The following is a 14818-nucleotide window of genomic DNA, read 5'->3' on the forward strand; positions in this document are numbered from 1 at the left end:
CTGGCAAACCCAGTTTGAGTGAGTCCCACAGATTAAAAAAAAAGAAAAAGAAAATAAAAATAGAAGCGCAAAGATCAAAGGGTCAACAGAATGAATTTTCTTTTGCAGTTGAATGAGAAGTATAACTCCCTTATTTTAAGGTGTTTTTTAGGTATTAATTCAAAGGCAAGATAGCTGATGAATTGAAAAAATAACTCCCTTATTTTAAAGTGTTTTTTAGGTATTAATTCAAAGGCAAGATAGCTGATGAATTGAAAAATGATTTATATTAAGGTAGAATCATTTCTTTGACTGGAGGACATCTGCCAATAAATTTTACAAGATTTTTTTGTATTTAATATTTTTACTTATCTTTGTATGATTATGATTCCCTAAATTTATTTAGGGGACATCAAGTGGCTGAAAAAAAGTATAGCCTTTATATTAATTAGGGATGACAATTTTTAACACAACCCACTAACATGACAAGAACACAGTATGAGAAATTTGTGTTTGGGTTAATACATTTTTAAATTTGCGTCATATTTTGTATTGGCAAAAACCTGAATAGACCCTCTCATATTAAAATTTCGCAGGAAAGGGTCATATGAAATTTTTGTGTCTATTTATTTATTCATTAATGTTAACAAATTATAATTGAACCTTACTTATTTAATGTTTCTCAAGAAAAAGATAAACACAAAAATTTTAAGGTCATGTGAATTTTTAAAATGAGATGATCCACTCTCGATAAAAACTAACACGAAAAAATTTGTATCATTATATGTTGACCTATGAATACAACATTGACTTGCATTAATTTTTTTTTAATCATTTCATGTCATATCGTATTAACACAATCACGGTGAAAGCATCATTCAGTACTGTTCTGGATGGCCCAAGTACTGGAGTGGCAGCCCAAGTACTAGAGTGGCTCAACTACTCAGGCCCAACCCTCAGCCTTGTTCCGCGTCAGCCCTTAGGGCTGATGTGGACACTCACGATCTCCAAGACTGCAGCACGTCCAAGAGATACACCAAAATGTCCCACTTCGGGACATTAACCGCTAAAGACAGTCGCCATAAGCACTGCAAAGGAATATGCCCCTTTGTTCAATATTGACATCGCCGGGTGCAGTGGTTGTAGCACTGCCATTGTGGCAGCGCCAACCACGCCTAACACTGCCATCATGGGCGTGCATCCCAAGAAGGGTTGACCCCCACCTCACCAACCTGCATCATCTTCCTTATAAATAGCCCTCATGGGGCACACCAAAAGAGATCTTTTATGTACTGTTGTTATGCCCATTTACTTCCAAGTCATACTCTTGTTATTTATCTGCCATTGATATCAGCTTGCTACCTCTTGGAATAATACCTTATAGCCTGGTCTTTACCTCAGCTAGGGGTATAATCCATATAATAACATTACCTCAAGGGTACATAGTGGGCTCACAGAACTGAACCAGCCAAGTCGAGAAGGTAGCATTAACACTTATTTTTGCTGCAAGGCGTTTAAGGCCGTACTTCCAGTGCCACCCAATCACTGTCAGAACAAACCAGCCAATTCGACAAGTGTTGCATAAGCCAGACCTGGCCGGAAGAATGATGTCGTGGGCGATAGAACTATCAGAATACCAGATCGCCTACGAACCAAGAACGGCTATTAAGGCCCAAGCCTTGACAGATTTCATCGCTGAAATGACTCCAAACCCCCATCCGAAGAAGCATGCAACTGAAACGCCTACAGCTGGTAACTGGAAATTATACGTTGATGGCTCTTCGAACGCCAAAGGATCGGGCGCTGGGATGATAGTCGAGAACCCAGATGGCGTAGCACTCGAACATTCTCTGACCTCTGACTTCAACGCTACGAACAATCAGGCAGAATATGAGGCCATGATAGCAGGACTGCTCCAAGCAAAAGAAATGGGCGCCAGACGCCTTAAAGTCTTCACAGATTTCCCAACTGGTAGCTTTCCAGATCTCAGGCGAATACCAAACCAAGGGACCATTAATGTGCAGGTACTTGGAGAAGGTAAAGGAGTTTATTGAAAGTTTTGAAGCTGTTGAAATAGAGGATATAAGGCGATCTGAAAATACACGGGCGGATATCCTCGCCAAGTTGGCAAGCACCAAAAGCCCAGGGAACAACAGATCGGTAATTCAGCACAATATGCCAAGCCCGTGCATCGTAATGAGCATTTCTAACCACCCAGGGGACGCCACTGAGGAAACCTGGGCAACGCCTATCATCAACTACTTGGCCGAAGGGGTGTTACCCTCGGATAGGAGTGAAAGTCAAAAGCTAATATGGCGGTGCGCACATTTCTGCCTAGTAAAGGGATGTCTATACAAGCGGGGGACCTCTACCCCACTCCTGAAGTGTTTGAACCCTAATGACGTCCAGTATGTAATTGAAGAAATTCATGAAGGTATCAACGGCCATCACATAGGCGATCACTCACTGGTAAAGAAGGCGTTAAGAGCAGGGTTTTACTGGCCAACCATGGAACATGATGCTCATGAGCATGTAAAGAAATGCGAAAAGTGCCAAAGGTTCGCTGACATACACAGAGCACCACCCGAAGAATTGGCATCGATCACATCTCCATGGCCGTTCTACAAGTGGGGAATTGACATCCTCGGGCCTTTCCCCAAGGCGGCTGGGCAAATCCAGTGGTTGATCGTCGCCATTGACTACTTCACCAAATGGGTAGAGGCAGAACCCTTAGCTACTATCACGTCCCAAAAAGCAAGAAGGTTCTTCTGGAGAAGCATTGTCTACCGATTTGGTATCCCGAGGGAGGTCATAACTGATAACGACACTCAATTTACTAACGCCAAGTACCGAGCATTGATGAACAGTCTACAAATTAGACATCACTTTACCGCTGACATACGATTCCGAAGCCATGATACCAGTGGAGAAAGGCGAGGCTTCATGGCGACGTGAACACGTGACAGAGGTCATCAACAACCAGCACTTGAAAGAAGCGTTGGACCTACTGGACGAAGTAAGAATACACGCCGCCCACAACGATCGCCAGACAAAAGAAAGATCGGCCACTTGTTACAACAAGAAAGTGATTCCACGAATTTTCGAAGAGAAGGATTTGGTTCTCAGAAGAGCAGATGTCGGAAACAAGAACGCCCGGGAAGGGAAGCTCGCCCCTAATTGGGAAGGTCCCTACCGTATAACAAACAAGCTGGGAAGAGAAGCATACTCACTTGAGACGTTGGATGGAAAGGCGATCCCAAGGGCGTGGAACGCGGACAAGCTCAAAAAGTACTATAGTTAAAATACCATGTAATTTCACCTGCACTCTTTTCCTTCCCTACGTTTTTGTCCCAATGGGTTTTACTAGGGAAGGTTTTTAATGAGGCAGGGTCCCACATTTTCAATAAGAAGCAAACATTGACCGCTTATATTGTTAGATTAATCAACAAGCGAGATGGTACTCACCCTCGCCGCAGTTGGACTGGGATGGTCCTCACCCCCAGCCAACGCCCAACAAGCGAGATGGTTCTCACCCTCGCCGCAGTTGGACTGGGATGGTCCTCACCCCCAGCCAACGCCCAACAAGCGAGATGGTTCTCACCCTCGCCGCAGTTGGACTGGGGTGGTCCTCACCCCCAGCCAACGCCCAACAAGCGAGATGGTTCTCACCCTCGCCGCAGTTGGACTGGGATGGTCCTCACCCCCAGCCAACGCCCAACAAGCGAGATGGTTCTCACCCTCGCCGCAGTTGGACTGGGATGGTCCTCACCCCCAGCCAACGCCCAACAAGCGAGATGGTTCTCACCCTCGCCGCAGTTGGACTGGGATGGTCCTCACCCCCAGCCAACGCCCAACAAGCGAGATGGTTCTCACCCTCGCCGCAGTTGGACTGGGATGGTCCTCACCCCCAGCCAACGCCCAACAAGCGAGATGGTTCTCACCCTCGCCGCAGTTGGACTGGGATGGTCCTCACCCCCAGGCAACGCCCAACAAGCGAGATGGTTCTCACCCTCGCCGCAGTTGGACTGGGATGGTCCTCACCCCCAGCCAACGCCCAACAAGCGAGATGGTTCTCACCCTCGCCGCAGTTGGACTGGGATGGTCCTCACCCCCAGCCAACGCCTTTAAATCAGGCTTAATTTGTAGGAAAAGACAAGAAAAACAAAGTGATCCTTCAGATAAAGCGAGAAAAATGACAAATGCAAAGGAAATCCACTCGTTGATATTGATAGTTTTTACAACATAAAGGCCGCAGTTGACATACCAACCACGCAGAAAAGAAAAGAAAAAAAAACTGGCGCCTGAACGGTCGCCAGAACATCTTAAACAACCTGAGCCTGAACGGTCGAGTCCTCTTCAACTGCTGAGGCAACCGCCACCGGCGCCTGATCAACCTCAACCTGCCCAGCGGTCACGTTATCAGTACCACCGCCACGAACAGCAGGACCGCCTGACGTAACACGCCCATCTCCATCTCGCGTATGATCACTGTCCGTGTCAGTCATAGGAAGCACGCCGCGAGCCCCTTCATCGTCGTCAGTCTCTGGCGACGTTTCAATCACCTTCACACCATCACCTTCAAGGCGCTCTACAATCTGGCCATCCTCTACATCATAAGACGGATCCAGGCCAGTCAAATCAGCACCAGGATACCTGACGGCAACCTGTTTGAGGGCGTTGTTGAAAGAATCGTACATCAGATCGGCCAGAGCCTCTTCCAGCTTCCCCACTTGCTCAACAGCCTTCTTATAGTCGTCATCCCTGGCGTGAAGGCTCCCGTGCGCGGAAAATAAATCTGAAGATAATTGATCTCTCTCTGCTGAAAGAGTCTCTTTTTCCTTCTTCAAATTCTCCACTGACAGACTCAGGTTGCTTTTATCGGCGGTCAGTAGTTTCACCGCGTCCTCTGCCGTTTTTAATTGCGCCATCAGAGATTTTGAAGAAGCTTTCCCGTCAGCAACTTCTTTGCCAAGGCGCCCTACGTCAGCGGTCAAACTATTCACCTGCCGCCCCAAATCAACAATACGATCCTCCTGTTGGGAGCATCGTTCCTCAAAATCCAGAGTAATCTCTTGTTGGCCCAGGAGACAGCCAATTATCACTTGGGTGCAGTCCATGTATTGCTGACGGTCGAAACGCGCAGGCATTACCATCTTGGGACGCCTGATGTTGGGGAAGCCGTGGACAAGGTCCCTCTCCGACAAGCTGAGCGCCCTGCTCACAAGAATTTCAGGAAGAGAAGGTGAACCTACAGCCTCAGACAACTCAGCAGGGTGGTCATCTCCTCCATCGCCCGAAGCGTTGTTAATTGCCGGATCGCCTTCAGACGCGCAGTCCCGGGTCAGACCGCCCCCAGAAGGCTCAGTGCGCCTCGCCTGGGAAGATCTTGGAGGTGTTAAGCTCGTTATCGCACCTCGTAATCCAGAACCAAGTGTTGATTCACTTGCAGAAGAGTTGCCAGTCACGCCAGTAGGATCTCTAATAATAGGGCGGTTAGCCCGTTTCTCAAGTTCACCAGCAGGGATGTCAACAGCAGACCGAACTTTCTTCTTTTTAGGGCGGACCTCTATGGCTTTACCCTTGTCCAAGCTTTTTCTTTTTGAAGGAAGGATGGTCTGAGTCTGAGGCGCTACGCCCTGCTTGGCCTCACTTTAGCTGATGCATCACGCGCAAGCTTCAACGCATCGGTCGCCATTTTTCCAACTACAAACAATAAAGACACGAGTCAGTATAAACACAAGAAAGGGTAAACACAAGAAGCGACAGAATAAACCGCCACAAATAAAACAACATTGAACGCCACCACACCTCCATGGCACAACACTTGCTTCGTGGGCCATCTGCCAAGACCCCCCTTTACTTCCAAAAACCATTTGATCGCCTTTACCTCCCCAGGAGACAGGACCCCTAGAGCAAACGAGTACTGACCGGCCGGCGTTTCGTAGTGAGCCTTAGTCCAGTATAGGGGAAACCGACACTCCCCACTCGACGGATCAACAAAGAAAGGGAGCTCGCCCTCGCTTAGCACCGGTTCAATCCAAAAGAAGGTACGCGTCCAATTCTTATAAGAGTTGGCGTACTGGGCAAATATTGATCCAATCGCATTGCGCGCCTTCAAAGAAACCCAACCAAGCTTCGTCTTCTTGGACGGAGACACTTGAAAACAATAGAAGAATGATCGTACAGAGTAGGCCATATCGAAATACTTGCATATACTCTCAAAAACTCTGACAAACGCCCAAGCATTGGGATGAAGTTGCGAAGGCGCGACCTGTAAGTGACATAGCACACCCATCTCGAACTCTGACAACGGAAACCTCACCTTCTGATCAGTAAAGTGCGTTTTGTACACCATAAACCGCCACCGTGATCGTTGCGCCATAAGAGGCGCGTCGCAAGCCCGACGATCAGCGCCGACCGCAACCGGTTGCCACTTCGCCTCCATTGCGCCATTTTAAGTTATGCTGAAGCTAGGCTCACCTTTATAGTGGCTGGGTAAGATGCTCTTGTCAGAGTAGCTTGAAGAGGTTGAGGCCACCACTGAATCAACCCACTCCCGCGCCCCGAGACCGTCGTCCGACTGAACAGTCGCCATAAGTCTGGAAAATCTTTATAAGTCCTACCTAGGAGCGACAAACACACAGTCAATCCTCTAAACTTCACTGACGCCAGGAAGACCATTGCAAAAGGAAACGAGATAGTCCAACCCACCCTATCAACACTCCTGTCACCTCCAACACCCCCCACGCCAAGCACAACGAAAAGGAAAAAGGAAAAATGAAACAGTTAACTCACCATCAGAATCCGAGGTATCTGATGAACTTGAAAAAAAATCTGAATAGCTCAGGTTAGAAGGCCACCAAGCAGGCGGTATCTTATAAAGCCCTATGTCCTCAAAAATGGCGTCCCACACGCCATTCCTTGTAAGGCGACCATCCTCCGGGAGGTATCTACCAAAACGGTTCTCTGTGGACTCATCATACATACGACGATGGAAAGATTGGGGAATGGAGGGAATTCGACCATGAGATGAGCGAAGGGCAAATGAAGAAGGGCGAGGGTGGAAATAATACTCCAATGGACGGTTTTGTCGCAGGCGATTGATGTTGGATACGGGTCAAATTAATCGCCCAGTTCCAAGATCAGAACGCCGAGAAACACGACAACGTGAAGCGACATTCTGCCTCCTAGAGCCAGCAGGCAAACGCCCACCAGATCTGGAATTCTTCTCACCAACTAAATCGTGGCGCCCTCTGCGGCGCCCACTACGGGGAACGGAACATGACGCCTCACCAGCATACGGTAGGACAGGACCTAAAGCTCTTTCGGGAAGGAGATTTTGAATCTCCTTTTCGCTGAAACCCAGAAGTTCGGGTACTTTCCCATGCGGAAACTTCTCAACCCCAGGAACTAAGGGATGACTTTGGGCGCAACTAGCAAGATACTCTCGCATTGCTGGCCCCACCGCACTATTCCCCAGTGCCTCAAAGGCCTCGTCAAACTCCTCTTCCTTGATTTCTACTTCCGATTCAGGAAGTATGAGGCCTGAGATAGGTTCTGTAAACCTAACCATCGATACAGCAGAAAAAGGAGTAGAAGACAACCAGAAATGAGAATAGAAACGACAAGAGAAGAAAGACTATACCCGAGAATCGCAGAAAGAGAGAGAAAGAAGACCGGCACTATCACACCGAACTGAGGATAGGGAACAAAGGCTCTGAGCAAAGCGTAACAGTGTAGGTTTCGCGTAAGAAAGAGTCCCAACAAAGGAGCTCCCCATTTTTTATAAAAAGGGGGGGGGGGCAAAGAGAGAGGTCTCACACAAGTCTCACACAGTCACGTGTAAGGAAAGAAGAGGTCTCACACAGACACGTGTAAGTCCTCCTCACTTAACCGTACGATGACACGCGCATCGTGCGATGGGCGGTTAAGGAGAGGGGGCAAAGTGGTCACTTCAAAGGGACAAGTCACCAGTCGTGTCGCATTAATGCGTCGAACCCTATGACGTTTCGATGCCTGCAATAAATAGTAATGATTGGATAACTCATCATTACGGCTCCTCGGAAACCGAAAAGCCTCTTAAAGTGTCTTTAAGAGGCAGCCTTTTCGCTTCCGTCACCTACCAATCCCCGTCATCAATGACCGTGTTACAGCTATCACCAAAAGCAATCTCCCGTGCTCAAGCATTTCACATCGCCAAACAACGCGTCGCCAAATCCTATCTACCGAGGCGCCAACTTATGCTTATAACCAGGATGATGCTCATGGCGCCACGGCGATACGAGGCTTTGTAGTCATTTCCCTCTTGAAGGACGCCCCAATAGAGCGCCAGTAATCTCCCTCTTGAAGGACTCCCCAATAGAGCGCCAGTATTTCCCTCTCGAAGACGCTTTAGTAGAGCGCCGGTTTCACACCGCCCTGACGGGAACGACCAAAGTCTTTAACTTGGCACCATCCCACGGTTGCTGCCAAGCTGGGGGGATCCTGTTCTGGATGGCCCAAGTACTGGAGTGGCAGCCCAAGTACTGGAGTGGCCCAACTACTCAGGCCCAACCTTGTTCCGCGTCAGCCCTTAGGGCTGATGTGGACCCTCACGATCTCCAAGACTGCAGCACGTCCAAGAGATACACCAAAATGTCCCACTTCGGGACATTAACCGCTAAAGACAGTCGCCATAAGCACTGCAAAGGAATCTGCCCCTCTGTTCAGTACTGACATCACCGGGTGCAGTGGTTGCAGCACTGCCATTGTGGCAGCGCCAACCACGCCTAACACTGCCATCATGGGCGTGCATCCCAAGAAGGGTTGACCCCTCACCAACCCGCATCATCTTCCTTATAAATAGCCCTCATGGGGCACACCAGAAGATATCTTTTATGTACTGTTGTTATGCCCATTTACTTCCAAGTCATACTCTTGTTATTTATCTGCCATTGATATCAGCTTGCTACCTCTTGGAATAATACCTTCTAGCCTGGTCTTTACCTCAGCTAGGGGTATAATCTATATAATAACATTACCCTCAAGGGTACATAGTGAACTCACAGAACTGAACGGTACACATTCTAAATGAGATAGTTATTTCATATTCTCTTGTTTCACAAATTTCACTTCCTTTTTTTTTTCCCTTTAACGGTGGATTTCAATTGACTTCTCTTTATAACATGTGAGAACTATTTTCATATAAAATAAGAGTATAATATTCCCAGTATATTATATGCCCCCAACTTTCTTCTTCTCCTTATTATTATTATTATTAGGGGCATGTTATATTTACAAACTTTTTTGTTTACAAACTACACTATGTTCTCTCGCGAGAACACTCGTTACACTATGTTCTCCCGGGAGAACATAGTGTAATTTGTAAAAAATTTCAAAAAAAGTTTGTAAACGGATCCTTCCCCTTATTATTATTAATAATGATTTAAATATTTAATAAAAATAATATATAAAAAATGGGAAGAGTTATATTTATAAATTTTTTATAGATTTGTTTTTTTAAAGTTACTTTAAATAACTTTATCTAATGTTCATCGAAACGACGTTATTTTGGGGCGAAAATCATTATATTTTTATAATTTTAATTTATTTCAGGGTTATAATAGTCTTTATCATTCTTATTTTTTAATTTTTCAATCTCAAAACAACGTCGTTTCGATGAATATTAGATAAAGTTATCTAAAGTAACATTAGATTTTTTTTCTCATTTTTTATTTACAAACTATATTATATATTTTTTGAAGTAGACTCAGTTAGGAATATATTTCCCAGAATACATATTATAATTTATAAAATTTATAAATAAAAAAATTGTAAATATAACTATTCGCGTAAAAAATTCTGTCCAAATTGTACATCGCCCATACCGTGCGATGCACGAGTGATTATTATAGTAATAAATGGGTCAATATTATAATACCCAACCTATCCCTCGTTTTTTCTGTTTCATGTGTTCTTTCTCCAAAGTCCAAAGCAATATATATAACTCACACCATCTCTATCGTCATTGGATCTACGACCTACTTCTCACCTTCTTCTCTATTGATCCGTTTCTCTCTCTAACGGTAACTGCATTCCTCTCTCTCTCTCTCTCTCTCTCTAGAGCTTCCATTCCAAGTTGTTCCATATTTCATGTTCAGTTTTTTGTGTAGTTTTGTTGCATGTGATCACTCTGCTGAGTCTCTAAAAATCTGATTTTGATTGGAATTCTGAGGTCCCTGAAGCTTATTTCATCTGGGTTTTTCTTGTTTTGTGTAAAAGGAGATTTTTTTGTGTGAATTTATTGCACCATTTTAGAAGCAATGGCACGAAAGAAGATCAGAGAGTATGACTCTAAGAGATTGTTGAAGGAGCACTTTAAGAGAATCTCTGGCCAGGAATTGCGTATCAAGTCTGCACAAGTAAGCATTCTCATCAAGGGTTGTTATTTAATTTTAATTTCCAATTTTCAAATAGTACTTGTGTAAGTGTTGACTTTGGCTGTGAATCTTGTACCTTCCAATTTTGTTGGGTTAGACTCACATTGAAATTGATTACACCTTTTTGAGTTTTGTTTGCTTGCTTGTGTTTGATTATAGCACCCTGTATTTATTTGGAGCCAATGTGACCTCTTAAACACCATTTTAAGTTTTGTCCTAGATCATGATAGCATGTAAATTCGGTGCATGCCTCAAAGGGATTGAACTTTCAACTAGTCTGGCTTGTCCATCTATCACCTCGTTGCATTGCAGTAGTTAGATAACAAACTTCAAATCTTGCAGCTGGGTTTATTTTATTGCTTAGTGTATTGTCTTGTTGAAATGCAAATCGGAAACATTTTACCCATTTATTTTTTTTGTCAAACTATTTACCAATCTAATGCAAAAAGAAATATCCTATCGGTGGGCGTGCGCTTCGAGTCGCCCATTACCCCATGTGCGGCTTGTGTAAAAGCCAGTGCAGGCCTCCACGTGCTGCGCATGCAAGACGTGCATGGAGTGTGTGCGACTTGAACACATATGGGAGTGATGCGCGTCGACAGAATGCGACACGTGGTAGGTGCGTGCGACCTTTTGCACAAGTCGCGCTTAAGTGTGATGTGCGACTTGAATGTGCACATCCCCCATACGCGTTTCACTCACATTAGATTCGTAAATAGTTTGCCAAAAGAATTAAATGAGTGAAATGATTTTGATTTTGTATTGTATAGGGCAAAAAGCCTATTGTATTTGGTTTGTTTCTTGGATGGGTAAGTATAAACATGATATGATATGATTGTTATCATCTTATGATGTGCTCATTATGTATATAAGTTTATACCTGAAAAGATCTAATCTGAATGTGTCAACTAAAATTTGTAAATCTAGTCAAAATTGTCTCTCTTCAATATGACTATTTCCTTAGTTTTTTAAGATGTGTTACTCCATGATGTATACAACTGTGATTTGTGAAAATGTTTAAATTTGTATATTAATGAGCTGCACCATCTTACAAGGCAGTCAGTACAGCATGCATATCAAATTTGAATAATAAATTTGTTGTGTTTTATTCCTTAGGTTACGGAATCCACAGATTTCAATGCACTGGCCGAGAAGGAACCCTGGCTTTCATCTTCAAAATTGGTTGTGAAACCTGACATGCTATTTGGAAAGCGTGGCAAAAGTGGTCTGGTTGCCTTGAATCTGGATTTGGCAGAAGTTGCTTCTTTTGTGAAAGAGCGTCTTGGCAAAGAGGTGCTTTTTTCTCCACTTTCCCTTCAAGTTTTTAATCACTTTTTCTTAGTACTTCCTTTCTATCCTTCAAGATTTTACTCATATTATTCTCTTTCATGTAGGTTGAGATGAGTGGATGTAAAGGACCTATTACAACTTTCATTGTTGAACCTTTCATCCCTCACAATGAGGAGTTTTACCTTAACATTGTCTCAGAGAGACTAGGCAACAGTATAAGCTTTTCTGAATGTGGAGGAATTGAAATTGAAGAGAACTGGGATAAGGTACTAACATGCATATTTTGTTTACCTTACGAATTAATTACTCACTGTAAATTCTGCTCATCTCGTCCCTTATAATCCCATATTCTACAAGGTGGTTTGTTCTTGTTTCAGGTTAAAACTGTATTTATTCCAACAGGAGTGACTCTTGCATCAGAAAATATTGCCCCACTTGTTGCAACCCTTCCCTTGGAGGTATATTTACTTTACTTAATAATTTATTATTTTATAAACAGGTCAACTTTGTTACTTTCTTACCTAACATCTGTTTGAGCTTTCTGTATTGATTTAAATCAAATAGGGCCATGTGATTCAATACCTTATACCTTTTTGTTGGTGGGCACTTTGTTTCTATTATTTATAAGTACTTCATTCATTACTTACAGATCAAGGGAGAAATTGAGGAATTTCTCAAGGTGATTTTCACTTTATTTCAAGGTATATTACAAAATTTACATTTACATAACATTAGATGTGCTTGTGAAGACAACTTCATTGAAAGTTGCATTTAAATTTAAAAATTTGTTTCTTATTTTTTCCTTTGTGTTAGACCTGGATTTCACATTCTTAGAGATGAATCCTTTTACTTTGGTCGATGGAAAGCCTTATCCTTTGGATATGAGAGGCGAGCTAGATGACACTGCTGCTTTCAAGAACTTCAAGAAGTGGGTTTCTTCCCTCTAAAGAATATCAAATGTTATTTGAAGGATGAATATCATATCTCTAATTCATCACATAAAACTAAATAATGTTACATAGTAAACATTTTTTAATGAGCATGCATGTTCTTACTATCTGCAGATGGGGAAACATTGAATTTCCAATGCCATTTGGAAGGGTTATGAGTTCTACAGAGGCTTGCATTCATGGGTTAGATGAAAAGGTGAACAAATATACTCTTGTATCTACAACCATATTCAATCCATTTATAACTTTGTCCATAAGCTGCAGATCTTAATCATTTTTGCTTCTTAGTAAGTTATAATGATAATACATTGTCTGCAGATCTTCATGGTCAATTAAATTCTTTATACTAACCTCTTATCAATCATCAATGATATTATTGCTTCTAGTTATCATGGTGCTATAAAGTTTTTTTTATCTGAAAAGCTTATGATGTTTGTTTGCATATTTTCTTCTCCCAGACAAGTGCATCTTTAAAATTCACAGTGCTAAACCCAAAGGGCCGAATTTGGACAATGGTAGCTGGAGGAGGTGCTAGTGTTATCTATGCTGATACGGTGTGTTTCTATTACTTTAAAACTAAATTCATTGCTTAACTATATTCACTTGTAACATTAAGCAACCAACTTCTTATATACTAATTTATTAAAACAGGTAGGAGATCTTGGTTATGCTCCTGAGCTTGGAAATTATGCAGAATACAGTGGTGCACCCAAGGAAGATGAGGTCTTGCAGTATGCCAGAGTTTTAATTGATGTAATTAATTCTTATCTCAACATTATTTTGGTATACTTATTATCAATTTACAGATTCAACATTGTTGCTTTACATGATCAGCCATTCCTTGTTTGGAGTGTGTAAAAAAATGCATGCTAACTTTGAAACTGACATTGTTACATATGTAATATAAAACCATTCATGTGTCTTCACATAAGCTTCTAGAATTTATGATTCATGACACGTTATCAGAGCCTTTGTGACCATGTGAGCTAGAGTTCAATCATTTTTACCTTCGTTCTAATAAAAAGTTGAATTTCAGCACAAGATAGGTAGATATATATATTGTCCACGCTTCAAATCCAAAAGACTCTTGTATAAGAGGACGTGTTAGAGGTGTAATATAAAAACATTCTTCTATCTTGACCTAACAACTTAAGTTTTTAGGATAATTGGTTCATGACAGATACTATAGTGATTCCATATCTCCATGATAATCTCTTTGCAGTGTGCAACTGCAGATCCTGATGGCCAAAAGCGAGCCCTTGTTATAGGGGGAGGAATAGCTAACTTTACTGATGTTGCTGCTACATTCAGTGGCATAATTCGAGCTCTGAAGGAGAAGGTGAGCCTATCGTCATGAAGCTTTGCTTAAGTATATCATGATAATTTGCTTGTTATAGAGTTAATTTATTGTTGAGCTAATACAAACCAGGAACAAAAGCTAAAAGAAGCAAATATGCACATCTATGTGAGGAGAGGAGGTCCCAACTACCTGATGGGTCTAGCGAAAATGAGGGCACTTGGAGAGGAGATTGGCATCCCTATTGAGGTTATATAACTGATGCCTTTATGGATTATATTAACAAACCAACTGAGCCAGTTAGAAAATTTGTTTTGAGGAACTTTCTCTGATCTTTTTTTGTCTCTTTGCAGGTTTATGGGCCTGAAGCAACAATGACTGGTATATGCAAACAAGCAATCCAGTGCATCACTGCCGCTGCTTAATTATCCATTCTTAGGCCTATGCTTATTTTATTTTTTTTCAAGTATTTTCATGGCTAGTTTGGAGTGATTGTTGATTCTTAATTCCCTTACCAACTCTTAGAACTGAGAAATTTGGCAAGTTAGAGCATAGGTTGTTACAAATCTAGTCATCTAATAAAGTGGTCGACAATGTTTTGTATCATGTAGCATTCTGATAGTACAGTCCGTACAAAATAAAGTGATAAGTTGAATTCGTTCAAGTCAAGCTGCAGTTTCGTGGTTCTCAGATGTACTTTCATTAAGTAAATTGATTTTCTTCCCCTTTTATGGAAACTAAAAATTTGTTGTATAGGGTCTCTCGATAAACTTGTCTATATTTGCAATTGTACAAATTCAATTGCTTTTGGGGAAAATCCTGCCCTCTTGGGTACAAAACCATAAAATGCACTGCCAGAGTTGTGCAAAATGTGTTTGTGATGG

The 14818-nt window shown here is 42.6% G+C and overlaps 1 protein-coding gene across 1 annotated transcript; it reads left to right on the plus strand.

Moving 5' to 3' along the window:
* The first annotated feature begins 9996 nt into the window (after positions 1 to 9996).
* LOC133309861 (ATP-citrate synthase alpha chain protein 2-like) lies at positions 9997 to 14579 on the plus strand. The gene is made up of 13 exons (XM_061510711.1): positions 9997 to 10043; positions 10279 to 10379; positions 11514 to 11690; positions 11792 to 11953; positions 12065 to 12145; positions 12337 to 12388; positions 12501 to 12615; positions 12752 to 12833; positions 13096 to 13191; positions 13289 to 13390; positions 13860 to 13976; positions 14067 to 14183; positions 14288 to 14579. Exons 2-13 carry the CDS (start codon positions 10281 to 10283, stop codon positions 14357 to 14359), a joined length of 1272 nt encoding a protein of 423 aa, XP_061366695.1. The 5' UTR covers positions 9997 to 10043; positions 10279 to 10280; the 3' UTR covers positions 14360 to 14579.
* The last annotated feature ends 239 nt before the right edge of the window (positions 14580 to 14818 follow it).

This window comes from Gastrolobium bilobum, unplaced genomic scaffold, assembly GCF_033153095.1.
Source record: "Gastrolobium bilobum isolate Gb01-03AN ecotype WA unplaced genomic scaffold, APGP_CSIRO_Gbil_v1 utg11321, whole genome shotgun sequence".
NCBI classification, from domain to species: domain Eukaryota; kingdom Viridiplantae; phylum Streptophyta; class Magnoliopsida; order Fabales; family Fabaceae; genus Gastrolobium; species Gastrolobium bilobum.

Excerpts from the sequence above, each read along its gene's own strand:
- LOC133309861 (XM_061510711.1), top strand. The coding sequence starts at position 10,281 with ATGGCACGAAAGAAGATCAGAGAGTATGACTCTAAGAGATTGTTGAAG. Across the intron at positions 12,616-12,751 it reads GCTTTCAAGAACTTCAAGAA|ATGGGGAAACATTGAATTTC; the intron begins GTGGGTTTCTTC and ends TACTATCTGCAG. Across the intron at positions 12,834-13,095 it reads TTCATGGGTTAGATGAAAAG|ACAAGTGCATCTTTAAAATT; the intron begins GTGAACAAATAT and ends TTCTTCTCCCAG.